At 29.6% G+C, this 18204-nt stretch overlaps 2 protein-coding genes across 2 annotated transcripts; one reads left to right on the top strand and one right to left on the bottom strand.

Annotated features, from left to right (window-relative positions):
* Window positions 1–1538: 1538 nt before the first annotated feature.
* Window positions 1539–3242, top strand: CLUP02_00330 (phosphoglycerate dehydrogenase; the record flags this gene model as incomplete). Its single annotated transcript, XM_049279381.1, has 1 exon — window positions 1539–3242. The coding sequence occupies one exon, from the start codon at window positions 1539–1541 to the stop codon at window positions 3240–3242; it is 1704 nt and encodes a 567-aa protein (XP_049135338.1).
* Window positions 3243–3590: 348 nt separating this feature from the next.
* CLUP02_00331 (uncharacterized protein) lies at window positions 3591–13028 on the bottom strand (the record flags this gene model as incomplete). The annotated part of the gene is made up of 2 exons (XM_049279382.1): window positions 3591–3690; window positions 13024–13028. The coding sequence occupies 2 exons, from the start codon at window positions 13026–13028 to the stop codon at window positions 3591–3593; spliced, it is 105 nt and encodes a 34-aa protein (XP_049135339.1).
* Between the last annotated feature and the right edge of the window lie 5176 nt (window positions 13029–18204).

Raw genomic sequence — 18204 nt, forward strand, 5'->3', positions numbered from 1 at the left:
AACAAATGGAGAATCTCACTGGTGCAAATCATCACCGTAGTACAATATCTAATTACCTGAGTACGTCGCGAAGACTTGGCCTAGAGCATTCTTGCACTAGGTCCATGTGAAGAGAGTTTAGAAGAGAGAACGTGATGCGTGGAAGAAGTAAAAGATAAGAGATCTAACGTTTGACTCGTTTCTATCATCCAGAACTGGCAAGTTCTTGATGCCACTCTGTTGCAATTCGATGGGCTATTACCTCGATCACCTCCAATATGTCGGAATCATGTAGGTTTTAGGGTAGGCAGTCGAGGACTTGCTGCTTCCGCCGTCGAGCTTTAGTAGCTGCCTAAATGCAGGATGACGGAAAGTGCAATTGAAATGGTTGTTGAAGCCATCTGGCCATTGCTAGCTTACATGCAAACTACTATATGGACACATACTCCTCTACTCAGATGGTGTGGTCAATGGGAAGACGAGCACTTGGGACTTGAGCGTGGTAGAGCCGACTGAAGACCGCTTCAACTAGCAGAAGCCTTGCCCACACACACACACACACACACACACATGTATTCTCTCTCCCACATAAATGAATGCTGGCGTGCGGAGTAGCATGTAAGTTTCTAGTCAGTCTTCCGTCAATAATAGCAGTTTGACCTGTAGGGTTAGAGGCCGCCCTTACGACCGACATCAGGATTAGCAGAATGAGTACATCTTCCGGAATGAACAGGTTCTTTCCAGACCATCCAGGTTTCCCTGGTTCTCTCGCGAGAATATGATGGCTTCACCACTACCCTGATGGACCATCCAACGGCAAGGGCGCCAGCAGATCTCGTCTCGGACCTGCAACAGCACCCAAGATCACCGCCTTCTGCCACGTCGTGTGGGTTGCAGTCCGCCTGGAAGCTCAGCGCTCCTCCAATCGAGGATACGTCGGCAGCGCTTGCTCCAAGCAGCATGGATGGCTGCAAACATGTCGCAGAGCGAAAAAGGCCGGAGCATGTAAACCGCCCAGTAAAGTTGCGGGGGCGGGACGCCGGTGCATTAGCTGAACGTGGGGGAAGTGAGGGGTCGCTCGTCCGCGACTTGGACTCGCACCTTAATCCGTCGCATCTTGAGGCCTCTCGAACAGATCCTCTCTTTGCCGTAGGCAGGATGTCTTTCGCGTCCGCGTATGTTTGACCTGCGGCGTCACATCCCGCATCGGACATCCAGCTAAGCACATGCCATTAGCTGAGCCAATTTGTCTCGAGGGTGGAGGGGCGCGATATCGCTTTCCGTCTATCTCGGAGTGTCGTCCCTGGAGAGCCGGCCCAAACGTGCAACCTTCCACCCGTCGTGGCAACTTCGACATCGGACGTAGCTAACAACGCAATGCGGGGGATACTTGATTGGTATATAACCTTTGTCGGCCGTCGCGTTTGTGTACTTGTTTGTTGTGTTCAAAATCTCTCGCTCCGACCTTAGGCTTTCTGAAATAGTCGGCTGCTTCCCATCCTTTTCTTAAACGTTCGCGCCCACTTGAACCATCCTTTGCTCAATATTGTCCCTCCGTCATGGCTCCTTCTGCAATCGAGAAGATCACGTCGACGGTGTCCTCCTTCGCGTCTGATAGACTCCGCATCCTTGTTCCTGAGAAGGTTTCCTCAGATGGTCTTGCACTCCTGAAAGACAAATACGATGTTGACAACCGCGCGGGGTTGTCTCCCGAAGAGCTCATCGAAGCGATTCCCAACTACCACGCACTGATTGTACGGTCCGAGACGAAGGTGAATGCGGATGTACTTGCTGCTGGCAGAAAGCTCCGCGTCGTTGCACGAGCCGGCGTGGGCGTGGACAACATTGACGTCCACGCAGCAACAAATCAGGGTATCATTGTCGTCAACTCGCCTTCTGGCAACATCGTTGCCGCTGCTGAGCACACGATTGCCCTTCTCCTCGCCACGGCTCGCAATGTCGGCCGCGCAGATACCACAATGAAGGATGGAAAGTGGGAGAGAGGCAAGCTTGTTGGTGTCGAAGTTGGCAACAAGACCCTCGGTATTATCGGCCTCGGCAAGGTGGGAATGAAGGTTGCCCGAATGGCCATAGGCCTCGGCATGAAAGTGAAGGCGGTTGATCCGTATGCCAGTGCAGAGATTGCCGGCCAGGCCAACGTCGAGCTGGTAGCTGATCTCAAGAGTCTATTGCCGATTGTAGACTTCTTGACCATTCACACTCCGCTGATGGCAAGTACACTCGACTTGCTGAAAGAGGAGGAGTTCCAGCAAATGAAGAAGACTGCTAGAGTCCTCAATGTTGCGAGAGGCGGCGTGTACAACGAAGCAGCGCTTCTTCGTGCGTTGGATGCGGGATGGATCGCCGGAGCTGGTCTCGATGTATTCACGGCAGAGCCACCAGGCGCCGAGTCGACAGCGTCTCAGCTGACCCGGCACCCCAAGGTGGTCGCCACCCCTCACCTGGGAGCCTCTACTGTCGAGGCTCAAGAGAACGTTTCGATGGACGTCTGTACGCAGGTGGCCGAGATCCTCCGCGGTGGATTGCCAACAGCAGCCGTCAATGCACCGTTGATCATGCCGGAGGAGTATCGCAAGTTGCAACCGTTTGTGCGTCTTATCGAAAAGATGGGCGGGCTCTATACGCAGCACTTTGTCGGTAGTCGAGGGGGTATGATTGGTGGCCGGAAGTTCGAGCTCATCTATCAGGGCGACCTGGCGGGCATCTCCAATACACGACCGTTGTACGCCGCGCTGGTAAAGGGGCTTGTTTCATCCATCAGCGACTCAGGCGGCCGAGATGTCAACATCGTGAACGCCAGCCTGACGGCTAAGGAGAAAGGCATCATCATCAGCGAGACGCACAGCGGGGAAGCGAAGAACGCAGTGTATGCCAGCTTGGTGACGCTCCGCTCACACGGCGCAGATGGCGAGCAGGTCATCGAGGGATACGTGTCGGGGCAGAGCATCTACATCTCGAAGCTAGACCGATTCAGCGCAACTTTCCAGCCGCACGGAACGATGTTGGTGCTGCACAACTATGACGAGCCGGGCAAGATTGGCGGTGTCGGTATGGTGCTGGGCCAGCATGGGATCAATATCACCTTCATGCAGGTGGCCAGCTTGGACGGCGAGGAGAGGAAGGCAGAAGGAGGCAATGAGGCATTGATGATACTGGGCGTAAGAGGAGAGATAAGCGGTAAAGTGGTGGATGGCTTGCAGCGAGAAGAGGGTATCTTGAACGTGAGCTTGGTAAGGTTGTGAGGATAAGATATCCCAATAGGCTTCCCTGGGGATTCGTAAGGTAGATGATGAATCCAAGACGAGTGGATTCCACTTCACGTGCTTCATAGTCGTTTCTCTGCGAGACGTGGGCAAGAGCGAAGGTGGCCACTGGCCCCCCACGAGTTCGTGGAGCTTGGCAACATTTGTGATCTTATTGGCGAGTGGCAGAGCTCAAGGGGAAGGTGGCATGAGGTAAATAACTGGGTACTCATCATTGTTATCGCAACACTAGTGGGCGGACATTTAGTGCCTAACGAGATCATTGACAATCTGAATATTTAAGGTTTGGCAATTCTATCACCAGATGCATGAGAGGCACGAGATCTCTTACCATATTTTGACACTGGCAGCTGAATAAACATCTTTACGTTTGGCTGTAAGAGTTCGGGTATCGGTAGCGAAGAAGGACCGTTCACTCGTTGCCACACTACACAGCCACAGGCTGTGTGCCACAACTGGTAGCGACCAGCCACAACTATACATAGGGGCTTCTGCTCACATTACCTAGAAGAATCAACCACTACTTAACACATTATATTAACCCTACTTTTACCCTTAGTAATGTAGTAGCATAACTTATAATACGACCTAATACTAGGAATTTCTTTTTTATTAACTTATTATAACTAAGATTTAATTTACTAAATAATCCTTATTCTATTCCTATAAAAATATAACTAATAATAGCTAAGCTAAAAGCTAGATAACTATTACGTTTCTATATTAATAATACGAATTACCCCTACGTAACGAGACTTATAAACGCTAACTAACGTTACGTAATATAAGTATTATAATAAGCTAACTAAATTATTAATACTCGCGCTAATAAAGTCGAGCTAGACTACCTTATCGAATTTTTAGAATTAATACGAGGAGTTAATACGGTAATTTAATAAATTTATATTATAAAGTTCGATTACTAATTAACGTTATTTAACGATACTTATCTAACGACTCCTACTTAACCGTAATTATTACTTACCGCACTTTTAGTACTAGTAGTAATACGTATTATTAATTTAGGTAATTACCTCGATTTAAAAAGTCTTATTATTAACCTAAGTAACTACTACCTACGCCCTTCTTTACTTAGTAATTACGATAAGTTAATAGAGCTTTTTAGAATAGTAAATAGTAATATAAATAATAATAATATTACGGCTAGCTAGTCGTAATAAGTATATTAATAAAGGTTAAGGCTACGAGTACTAAATAAATAATATTATAGTTATAAATAGCTTCCCTAAAGCTATATTTATAAATTATAAAATAAATAAAGCTTTAGTAATTAATCGTAGTCTTATTAAAGGGGGTTTTTAAAAAAAATAGTTAAAAATAATTATAAAATTTAATACTAAGTTAATTACTAAAGAAGCTATAGAAGTTTATTTTTAAGCTTAGCTTAAGTCTATATTATTTATAAGTCTCGTTTTTAAATATATTTTTTATAATATCTTTATTTATTATTATTTAATAGTTTACTAAACGGTTATTTATCTTATTTATTTATAATTATTTATTTTATTTATTTATAAGCGTTCGTTCTTTATTTTATTATATAGTCGTAGTTACGTAACTTATTTATAGTTCTTCCGTCCCGAGAGGAGTTATTTCAAGTCCGTACTTTTATATATATAATATAATAGCTACTATAGGTCTTATAGGGCGAGGCCCTAGCCTTATTATATATATTAGGTTATAATATTAGCTTCTTTTTTTAAAAGTCTAGTCCTCTAGGCCTATAAATAAGTCGTCTATTCTTAAGTTAGGGAATTATTAAATACTTTTTTAAAATATACTAATACGATATTAAGTTAAATTAAAAAATCGAAATCTTAAATAGCTACGTCTCGCTATAAATTATTACGTATTATTCGTTTCTTTAACGAGGGTATTAAAATAATATTCTATTCGAATTATTATTCGCAGGGTATCCGTTATTTAGTTCTTCTTAACTTTAATATTTACGAAATATATTATTATTTAAGTATTTCGTATAATACTTTTATTAATACTATTTATATTCGTAAGTATTATAGTTCTATTTTATTAAATCTAGTTAATTAAGTATAGTTAATTAATTAGTAATAAAGTCTAATTATTTTAATTATAAAAAAAAAATAAAAGAGTCGTAGTTTTATAAAAAAGCTATAGAGTTATAAAAAAAGAGCTAAGTTTTATTAATAAGCTTAGGCTAAGTTAAATAAGTCGTTATTTAAGTTAGAACGTCTTCGTTTTTAAAAATAAATAGTATTTAAAAAAAGTCGAGTTATATTAAAAGAGTTTCTTAAGGATTTTAAAAATACTTCTTTAGTAGCTTAGGAAGTATAGGTTAATAATATTTTTAGGGTCGTTAACTAAGACGCCGTAATAGCTAGGAATTCTAGTTTTAATTTTAATTTTAATATTCCTTAAAAAGCTATTAAGAGTTCCGGAGGTTCGTAATAAGTTCCTATATATTTTCTTTATATCCGTAATTTTTCTATTTAATAAGGAATTCTCGTATTTTATTCCTAACTTTATAATTAATAATTCGTTCAATTTCGTACTTTAATTAGTTTAGTTTAATAATAATATAATCTTTTAATATAAACTTTTTAATATAAGCTCGAGTAGTAAAATATAAAAAACGGAATAATATTATATCGTATTTAATAATCTTAATTCGTAATTAATTAATAAGATCTTTTTAATAATTTCGAAAGGTCTAAGCTTTTTATAATTTAATTTATTACTTAGTTATTTCGTTTTAATATTATAATAAAAGAGATAAGTACTATCCCCCTTTTCTAAAAATAGTCCTCTAATCCTTAATTTATTTACGTTTTTTTTATATATTATTATATAAACTCGAGGTTTATTAATACTTATTTATAAATTCCTTTAAGTTTATTTACGTTTACTATAGCTCTTATAGCTTATAGTCGTTATTATACTTCTCTATATATTATTAACTAGAATCTATAGTTAAAGTAAAATAGACATTCTCTTATACTTTTATTAACTATACTATTATATACGAACTAGGTTATTGATAAAAGTACTACTTAATTATCTTAATCGTAGTTTATATAATAATAAAAGTATATTTCGAGGATCTAGTTAATCCTTTTTATTTATTTATCGGTTTATAAGTAAAATAATATTAATAGTTTATAATTCATACTAAGTTACGAAATTAGAGATTTTTAAAACTTTAAAGTAAATAGTTTATCTTTATTAGAAATAACTTTTTTTAATAAACCGTAGTTTAGAAATATAACTTTAATAAATACGTATATTAGGTTTTTTACGGTACTAGAGTTTCTATAAAAAATAAAGTAAGTAAACTTAGTAAGTCGATCGATTATAACTAAAATACTATTATACTATACTTTAATAAATAGTTCTTTAAACTTTAGTAATTTAATAATAAAGTTTTATATAATTAATTACTATACCTTTATTAATAATTATAGTAGTTATAGCTCGCCGTAAGGTTTATATAAGTTATTTTTACTTTTTTTATAAGTCGCATAGTCCTTAATTATTTTTATAATTTTAGTATATATAGCGGATTTATTATAATACTAGCGAATTCGTTTTTACGTTTTAATAATTCCTTAGTAATTATATACCGGTATATTATAAATGTTTATAATAAGCTTAGAGGTTATTTCTCTAGTTAAGTTAGTATTAATCCTTCTAACTATTATAAAAAGCTTTATAATTAATATAAGGCTACTATCCTTCTCTTATTTAAGAATAACTTATATTTTTTTAAAGACCATAACTTCGTAGTTAGGTCTTTTATTAAGAGCGTTTACTTTATTATTTTTTAAACTCTTTTAATAAATAATTCGGAAGTTAAATTTAAATAGGAATTCGCTCTATCTAACTTATTATTTATTTAGGTTCTTATTGATTATAAAGTTTATAAAGCTTTTATAGTTTATATAAACTATAACTTCGTACTTAGTTCTAAATAATTATAGTCTCTATTTTTAAAATACTTCGATAATCGCTATTAGTTCTTTATTATAGATTTACTAATTTGATTCTATTTTATAAAATGCTTTAGAATAGAAATAATATAAATAAAACTCTTTTTACTTATCTTATTATCTTAAGACTACTCCTATAATAAAATCCGAAGCGTTAGTCTTAACTTTAAAAAGTTTTTAAAAGTCTAGGATTATAATAACTAGTTTAGAAACGACTATGTTCTTAATTTTAATAAATACTTCTTTATACTTAGGATCTTAAACGAATAGGGTATCTTTTTATATTAAGTTATCAAGAGGTTTAATTATATTAATATAGTCTTTAAAGAATTATTAATAAAAATTAATAAATCCTAAGAATCCTTATACGTCCTTAACGTTTTATAGTATAGGCTAGTCCCTAACTATTTTTTTTTTAATATTTATATATAGATTTATCTTAGTATAATAATATATTTAAAGAAGTTTACTTTTTATATATAGAACTTATACTTAAAGGGTTTAATATATAACTTAGCGTTTTAAAGTTTTTAAAATACTATATAAATATGTTTTTTATATATTTTTTAAAGTTAGGGGAGAAGATAAAAATATTATTAATATAAATAATAATAAAGATATTAACGTACTCCCGGAGTACGTAGTTAATTATTATTTAAAAAATTACCGGAGTATTAGTAAGTCCGAAGGGTATAACGAAGTACTTAAAAAGTCCTCTATGAGTTTAGAATACTATTTTCTATTCGTCTCTTTTTTTAATCCGAATTTAGTTAAATACTTCTTTAAGATCTATAATAATAAACTAATTAGTTTTATAAAATAGATCTCTAAGCTTAGTAATAAATAGTAAAAGATAGTAATTCTTTTTTATAATTTCGTTAAGTCTTTTATAGTTAATAACTAGTTTTTATTTCTTTACTCTTTTTTTAATATCAAAAATAAGAGTAATCTTATAAAAGAATTCGATAGTTAAACAAGTCTTTTCTTAAGTTTCTTATAAATATATTTATTAAAATATTCCTATTCTTTTTAATTTATTAAATATATTAAAAAGAACCTAGGTTATATTCTTTTTTTAAGTTCGACTTTTATATCCTAGTTATTATATTTTAATAATCCTATTTCTTTAAGCTCTATAAATAGTTTTATATATATTTAGTACTCTTTAGGTATAATTTAGAGTCGTTACAATCCCTAATCGTTAGTACTAATTATAAACTTCCTAGAGCTTTTTATTATTTTAATAAAAGCTATATATTATATTTATTCTCGTTTTTTAAGAGTTCTTAGAAATCTATTTAAACCCTTTTTTTTTAAGTCGTTTAGTAACTAGATTTTCCTAAAAAACTTAGTTAGTAGTCTAATTTATTTATAAGTTATATCTTTATAATTATAATATTTTTAGGATATCGTTAATATCTCCGATCTTTATAATATTATATTATAGTTATTCTTATTAGTTATTAATCTATATTAAGAGGTATATAGTCTCTTAATTAATATATTTATAGTTATAGTTAACTCGGTCTCTTTCTATTATTTATAATTAATATAAGTTATTTGTTTTATATTTATAGTAAATTAAGTTTATTTACTATTCTTAGTAAGATATAGGTTTTTTATGCGCCGCTATTAATAATAGCGTTTAATCCTTATTTATATAGTGGTTTTTCTTTTTAGCTTTATAAGTATAAAAAATCGACCTTAATAGGATTACGCTTTTAAAAGAAATTATATAATATAGTATACTTTTTAATTATATAATACGCGCAATATACTCTAAATACGCGCTTAACGTAATATAATAATTTTAATACGAAAACTACTATATAATTCGGGATAAGTAAGCTGCCCTTTACGTAGCGGTACTAACTAGAAAAGTTAATAATAGAGGTCGGCTATAATAATTAGCTATAATAATCGGCTATAATAGTTAAAGGCAGCCTTCCTTAATCATAGAGGTTCTAAACTTTAATAGTAACGTAGAGGTTTCTAAAAAAAGGGCTAAATAGGCTAATATTTATTACTCTTTAGAGCTCGTAAAGATTCTTTTTATCCTTATCGATTTTAATATTGCCCAAAGCTACTCTCTATTTAAACTAAATAAATTTACTAAATAAATTTACTAAATATATTTACTAAATAAATCTATTTAATAAACTTATTAATATATAAACTATTACCTAAATAGCTAGTTAAATAATTAGTTAAGAAGTTAGCTAGTTAAAATACTACCTCGATAAGAACCTAAAGATACTTATTAATAAGTCTACTCCTCTCGGGCTAGGCGCCCTCTTTAGCTAGCTCAACGCTATAACTATTATAATTAACGTAAGTATACCTAAGGATTAATAAAGTACTTTTTAATAATACGGAATTTAATTAAGTAATAGTACGAACGCCGTAAATAGTTAAGTTAATATAAATATTAAGATCTAATATATTAATATTAACTTAGAAATTATATTTTATAAAGCTAGAAATCCTTTTAATATAGGCTATATTATAAGTATAAAAGAATATATAAGGGGCCTTCTAATTTTTAATAAGAAGGAGTATATAATATAGGATCTAATTACTTATACGGGCTAGTACTAAGAGGTTTTATATACGTTAGAGTAGGTATAGCTCGCCCTTTAGATAAGCGGGGGAAGGTCGGGAGTTTTAATTAGTAATTAGGTATAGAGCGCAATATACTTAGTTTTCCTTAATACGTAATATATAGTATAGCCCCGGCAGATTGCTCTATCGGGGGGTAATCCTTATTTATAAATATCGAGGTTAATTTATAAATATACGTCGTTACGTTATTTAGTTATATATAAGAACTTTTCTTTTATTTTCGCCTTTTATCGTTCTTTTATAATTAGCTTTTTTAGTTTTTTATTATACGCTTCTTTTATTAAGTACCTTATTTACTTAGTTCTTATTATTTTCTCTAGGCTTTAGCTTTTTTAATATAATAAACTTAGTATTAATTATATTTATAGTCTTCTTATTCTATATACTCGCTATTAAGGTATTTTATAAAAAAGCTAAGGTCTAGGCTAAATATTATTTTATTATTATTATTAAAGCTCAGTAGCGTTTAGCTAAGTAGTTAGTTTTTTATATAAATATTTTTAGTAAGCTTATTATTACGTCTTTATAAATAAAAGCGACTATTTTATTTATATACGAGGTACTAAAAGTATTTATTATCTAAGTACTCTATTTAAAATAATTCTTTATAAAAGGGGTTTTTAGGGTTAAGTAAAGAGTAATTTTTATTTATATAAGGGGTTATTATAACTTTTTTATATTCTTTAGTTTTATAAAATTAAATAGTTTAGTTATCCTCGAACGGATAAATTTATTTATATTATAGTTCGTCGTTATCCTTTTTAAAACTAGTATTATCAACGCTAAGTAGTACTTTATAATCGATCTCTATTTAAGTACGTTCTTAAGTAACGTTACGAGGTTTATTCGAATTATAAAATAATTTCATTTTATTAAAATAAAAAGAACTAGTTCTTACTTCGATATTTTCTTTTTTAATTCTAAAATTAATTCTTTTTTTATTTATAATTTTAAAGTTAAAAGTTAGTTTCTTAAGTACTTCGATCTTATTTTTACGTACGAGGTCCTTAAGTTATTTTTTAACTTTATAAATAAACTTTTTATTAATATCTATCCGTTATATTATATAAATAGACTTAGTCGGGGTCTTATTTAAATTAAATTCTTTAGACTTAGTAAGTTGTTTTTAGTTTATATAGTCTTATTATACTATATAAACGAGGCTATTTATAATTCTTTTTATATTAAGTCCTCTTTTTTTAAACTTAAGGAGCTGTTCCCTTATTCTAGCTAGGAGTCTTTACTTAATGTATTCTTTAAATAAGTAGAGTATATGTTTTATAATAGGGTCTATTTTAGCTTTTCTTTCTATATTCTTATAAATCTAAGAGAGCGTAGCGATATACTCGAAATTATTCTTTTAAGAGTATAGGGCTAGTAAGTAAGTATTTCCTCTTTTCTTATTATTACTATTAGGGTTTTAATAAAACATAAGGTAGTATTATACTTAGATCGTCCGCTATCCTTAGGTTACTTTAAGTACTATCCTATTTATTTTTTACTATCTTAGTAAATAAAATAGTTATTATTATAATAAGCTATTTATAAAAGTTATCCGTAGGGGATTTCTTTATTTATAATATTAGCTCGCTTTTTTAAAGTAGGTTAGTATTAGATACGCTTAGGTTATTAGTAATCTCTAGCTATATATCCTAGCTTATTATAATTATAGTATTTAAAGTTCTTTTTTTATTATAGTTCTTTGCGTTTAGTAATACTAAGGTCTATAGGTCCTTTATATTATCTATAAATAGTACTTTAGTAATTATTATTTTAGTTATTATAGGGTCGTTAGCTTATTTAGAAGCTGCGCTAGGGTTACTATTAATATTTATATCCTATATTAAATTCTTATTTACGTTTTTTCTTTTTCTTTTCTCTTATAGAGTTTATTATCGAGCTTAATAATAAGTTCGCTATACTAAAAGAAGTCGTTTAGTTTATTAAACGGAACTAATTCGTCCTTAACTTCGTTTTTAAGTCCTTAGTAAAATATAAATATCTTAGTATCGTTTATAAGGTCTAGCTAAGCGCTAAGATATCTAAACTTAGCGGAGTATTTCTTTACTAATTTAGTTTATTATAACTATATTAGGTCGCGTTTAGCTTATCGTTTCTTATTAAGATCTGAGAATAAGGACCTAAGAGCTTTTTTAAATTTATTAAAAATATAATAAATATCGCGTATTTTAATAGAGTATTCGTTAAGTATCTCTTTACTAAGGTACTTTTCTTAGATTACTTTAAACTATTTAAGGGTTCGTCCCCTAAAGAAGCTAGTAGCGTATATAACTTTTTTAGTTTCGTTAGTAAAGTCTCAGTAATAGAAGTTTTAATAATTCTTAACTTAAATTAGAAATCTCATAAGAGTTCTTAGGGTACCGTTTTAAATAATAAGTACGTTAAGCTTAAGTTTTTATTATCCTCCTTAGAGAGGGGTTCTAATAATATTAATAGCGGCTCGGAGAGTATTAACTTCTCCTTAAAAAGCCTAAATATTAGTATTTACTTCTTATTTTTTAAGTTAAATAACTTCGTTTTCTAGATCCTAAATATACTAAGGGCTATTCTTAAACTACTAAATTATAACTTTAAGGTTCTAGAGCTTATTCGCGGTTTTGTTATATATAGTTTATACTTTAGTAATACCTACGTCTCTTTTTTTAACTCTTTTTTTAAGTCGGTTATAGGTTTCCTTTTTAAGGGTAACCTCGTTATCGGAGTTAATGCTTATTAAAGCTATCTCTATCTCTTTAGCTAGGCTTTAAATAGGCTATTTAGAGAAGGCAAAGGAGCCTAGAATAAGTAATTTTATAAAGGCGTAAGAAGATATCGTTCGTACTATTTAATTAGTCTTCGTAAAGTAAACTTATTAAATAGGAGTAATTAAAGTATTATAGCTAGCTAGTTATAATAAGTATATTAATAAAGGTTAAGGCTACAGATACTAAGTAAATAGTATTATAGTTATAAATAGCTTCCCTAAAGCTATATTTATAAGTCGTAAAGTAAATAAGGCTTTAGTAATTAATTATAGTCTTATTAAAAGGGGGTTTTAAAGAAAATAGTTAAGATAATTATAAGATCTAATACTAAGTTAATTGTTGAAAAAGTTATAGAAGTTTATTTTTAAGCTTAGCTTAAATCTATACTACATATAAATCTCGTTTTTAAATATATTCTTTATAGTATTCTTATTTATTATTATTTAATAGTTTACTAAACGGTCGTCCGTTTTACTTATTTATAATCGTTTATTTTACTTATTTACGGGCGTCCGTTCTTTATTTTATTATATAATTATAATTACGTAACTTATTTATAGTTCTTCCGTCCCGAGAGGAGTTACCCTAAGTCCGTATTTTTATATATATAGTATAGTAGCTATTATAGGTCCTATAGGGCGAGGCCCTAGCCTTATTATATATATTAGGTCGTAATAAATAACTAGTTTATAGGTAATAATAACCCGATTAGTAGTCTCTTTACTAAGGTAATTACCTAAATTACTATAATAGTAGCCTTAATTATAAATAATATAAATAATAATAACGATAGTAGTTAATAATTAACTCCTAGATTTAATAGTAATTAGCTTATACCCCTAAAGCTAGAGGAGATTAGATATTTTGATTTAATTAGTGCCGATAATTTAAAATATAGTATTACTTTTAGTACTAAGTTTACTACTTATACCGACGTTTATACTTTTTATAATAAGCTCTAGTATCTTATAGTAACTAAAAGTAACGTAGCCGTTAGGGAGGTATAGTCGTTTTACTTACTAAGTATAGCGTTAGTATAGTATATTACTAAGCTTATATAATTAAAATAACTAGCTCTATTTAATTATAAATATAAGTTATTACTAAAACTTTATAAAAGCGGTTTAAATAAAACTCCTCTAAAGCCCTTAACGCGTTATATATATAAAAACTTATAATTAGGGACCTTATTAACGAATATATAATTAGGCTATCTATATAAATAATAATTCGTAACGCGTAGAATATAGAAATTAATAACGTTTAGGTATAACTTAGAGTTATTTTTAAAGCTCTTAATAGCGAAATCTAAGTATAGATAGAAAAACTAATAGTAATAATAACCCTAGGTTAATTTTTAAACTACTTTCATAATAGAGAGAGTATTTTAATTTATATAGCTAAGGATAGATATCCTATATAAAATAATTATTAAGTATAATAAGTAATAACGAGCTTTTTATATAATAACGACTTAGTCCCCGAACTAAGGTTAGCTTTATAAAAAAGAGGATACTAAAATGCTCCCTATTTATTATAGAGACTAGAGTTTAATAATTACTAGCTGAACTATAACTACTAGTAGTTTAATAAGTAGTCTAATTATAATTAATATAATAACTTAAATTATCTAAATAATTATAAGCTAGCTACTTAATATAATAACTCGTATAGAGGTAATAATTCTTAAAGAGGTAATTAGTTAAATAATTAACTTACGACGCAGGCTAATAACTAGATAACTAATACTACGTAATAAACGTAGTAAAGTACTTAGTCTTAGCTATACCGACCCCCCTAAATAAGAAGTTCTATAGCGCTATTATAATCTAGCGGGTATATTTATAACCTTAGTAATAATCCTAATAAACTATATTAATAGCATAATAATTACTATTTAAACCGTTCTAATTATAATTAATTATGTTATATATATATATAAGCCTACTTATTAAAGAAATAGGACGAAGAGCTATTAAAATAAAATAAGGACTAAAATCTAGAGTAGGCGTATTATAGTAACGACTAACTAAAAGAACTAAATATAGACGATAATCTTAATAATATAAACTACGGACCTCTAGATTACGATCCGGTACCCGTAATTGGGGATATAGTATTTTTTATTACCGGCTCTTTAAGTATATATAATTATAAAAGATATAACGAGTAATTCGCTTTAAATAATAGACTATTTTAATACCTCTGTAATGTATATAACGTAAGTCTTTAATATAAAGAATAAATACTAATAGCTAACGCTTTGTTTTAAAATTCCCTAGTTACTAAACGACGAGGATTAGGGAAAAGCGTACTTGATAATATTATATTAGTAATAGAAAAGTCGCTACTTACGCTCTAAGTCTAGCGTTATACTTATTTAAGTATAACGTCCTCGCCGCTCTATACTTATATACTACTAAATTACGCTTATAAATACTTTATTACGCTAGTTTATAAAAATACTACTTCGTACTATTTATAACTTCTTTTATTATACCGCTACTTCTTAACCTCTCTATTTACTTTCTATTTAGAACACGGATATTAATATAATAAACTAACTATTTTTATTACTTAACCTCGTCTTATTACTCCTTATTTCCCCTCTTACTATAAATATACCTTAGAGTATAGCTAAACTAAGCATACTCTCTTTACTTTAACTCGTTTAGATTTACTATATATATCTAATAATTAAAACTATATACTAAGCATATATAAAGAATAATAAATAAGTATTCGGTAAGTATATATCAATATCTTAATAAATTAGTATTCTAAATAAGCTAATAATATCTATATTAACCCGAATACTTATTATATAATAATATAAATAATCGAATATAAAGCCTCTTAATACTATTTAAATAGCCGTAATTACCGCCCCTATTCAGCTACTAATACGCCCTACTTAACCTTTATTAACCCTTTCGAATATATCTCCTATTTAGTATAATATACTAATGATAGGTCTTAGGGATATATTAATAACTATATATTATATATATCTAGTTCCTTAACGCTTTAAGCTTTCTTTACGTATACCTTATACTATAATTCGGCTACTATATCTTTTTAAGTATACTACTTAAATTAAAAAGAGTACGGCCTATATAGAGATACCCCCTTTTTAAATCTTTATACTTACCTCTCTTACTAAGTAAGAGTTATATAATTATACTACTAGTTAGTAACTCCGAGTCTTATAAAGGATTATAAAAAGAAGCTTAAACTTTAGATTATATTTTTATATTTAGTACTCTTAATAAGTAAGCTAGGGAATAATAAGCTAAAATTAAAAAACGCTAAAGAAGCGGTAAGTACGACCTTGGATCCCCTTTATAAAATTATAAAAGATTATTAATACTCCGATAGATAGGCTAACTTTATTAAAATAAATAACCCTATATACTAACTAGGATATATAAATATATTATAAAAAGAAGAGGTCTTTAAATTCCGCTCTAAGTATACTCTTTATTCTACTATTTATATTTATAATTTACTAAATTCCCTCTAGTTATATTAGTTAACTTAGATAATATCTACTTCTATTAACTACTAATATTAGTAATTAATTACTAAGTATTTAAAAATAAAGAAAACCGAAGTATTATTAAACGTCTCTCTATTATAAAAGAAGTCCTGATATAATTTATAACTATATTTAGTACGTTCTATAGAGTAATAAGCCCTATTATCGACCCTATTAATCTTATTTCCGAAGTCCGTATAGGACTAGTTAGTAATATCCTTAAAAATAAAAATAGCATTTCTAATAGTATTATTAGTAACGTCGGACTTAATAAACTTTTTTCTATCCCGGTTAATAAGCCTATAATATTAAATACGATAGTTAAAAGTATAGTAGCTAGGATATTAATAGCCTACTCTTTAATTAAAGTACTAAATATTATAGCTTTTGAACCCCTTATACTTATTAAAGCTTTAGATAATTTATTACTAAAGTTAGGCTTTATTAATAAAATTAAACCCTATATAGCTAGCTCTAAGTAAATTAATAATTACGCCGCATTTATACTAAAAATAACTTTAAAAACGTAGAGCGAAAATACTACCTCTCTTTTTAAATAGGAGTAATAAATTAATTTATTAAGTAGTCTACCGAGGAGCGCCCTTTTAGCCTAGTTAAAATCTTATTAATTACTTAGGATTAGTAATAAGTAAACCCCATAGAGCTCTAGTAATATTATAACTACTTTTAAAATATCTAATTTTACAATATAGTTTATTAAAAATAGCTCGATATTTTAGGTATTATTACCGTCTACTTTAATATTATTTAAGTAAAGAAAATATAGCGTTATACTTATTAATATTAGTCGACCCATCCTTAGCTAAACTACTCCTAAAACTATAAAAGTCTTTATTATTAACTAATATTTAAGTAGCTTAATAACCGAGGCTAAGCCTAAGTCCGCTATTAAACCCTCCTTAATTAGTTAAGTATTATTAACTACGCCTTAAAGGGTCGACGATTTTAAAAACATAGCTTTAATCTCTTTAATAACTTTTCTATCTCTAACCCCTTTAACCTTATCTTTTCTATCTCTAGCTTACTTAACTCCTACTTTTTACTAATCCTATAGGGTTAAGGCTCTTATTAATAACTATATAAAGATTAAGTCTAATATAAAAAGGAACGTTAATAAACGCCTAGATATATTTCTAAATAGAAATAGATTATTTAATAAATAGAACTATTATTTAAACTTATTTAACTAGCTCGGTTATAAATAATATAATACTTATTTATATAAAAATTCCGTCCGGGATATAAAAGTATTTAAACGGTTTTATAAACTATAAAAATATCGAATTATATATTAAAATCTAAAAAATAGTTATAATAAATTATAGAGTATATAAAGGAGATTAGTAGCGTAAGCCCTTTATAATTAGAGAACGTATTATATAAGAATATTCTTCTAACTTTTAATAAATTTTCCGTACCTAACGTACCGTTAACTAACCTTATCTTTAAGCGTATTATTAAAGCTAAAAAAGTAATTATTTTAATATAATTTAAGGACGCGAGTATTTATTATTAATACTAAAACTTATTATAAGTTCTCTAGCTTTTGAGTCTTTTATTACTTAAAGCGGGCCTTTTATAATTATTAAAGAGGCGTAAACCGCGCTTTTTAAAAGCTAAAAATCGACTTTTATACTACTTAAAAAAAGAAAAAGACCTTTTATAAAAGGGTATTTATTATAAGTTTTCTTACTAATTATAGGGTTAAAGTATATATATATTATAAGTTTATTATAGTACGAAGCTAAATCATTAAATTAAATCTAAGTTTTACCTTTTGATTATTCTTCTAAGTATTCCAAAACTCTTATAATATCTACCCGCTATAATTCGTAAACGTTATTATAAGTAATAGATAGCGTACGCTATATTTAAAGTAGTTTATAATTAAGCTAAGAGTCTCTAAGAATAGTCGTCTATATTTACTAATTAATATTAGAACTAAATAAGTATATTATTAAATAAGCTTACGAAAGCTTTAAAATATAAAAAGATTAATAAGGATATTA

The sequence above is a fragment of the Colletotrichum lupini genome, chromosome 1 (assembly GCF_023278565.1).
Source record: "Colletotrichum lupini chromosome 1, complete sequence".
Taxonomy (NCBI): domain Eukaryota; kingdom Fungi; phylum Ascomycota; class Sordariomycetes; order Glomerellales; family Glomerellaceae; genus Colletotrichum; species Colletotrichum lupini.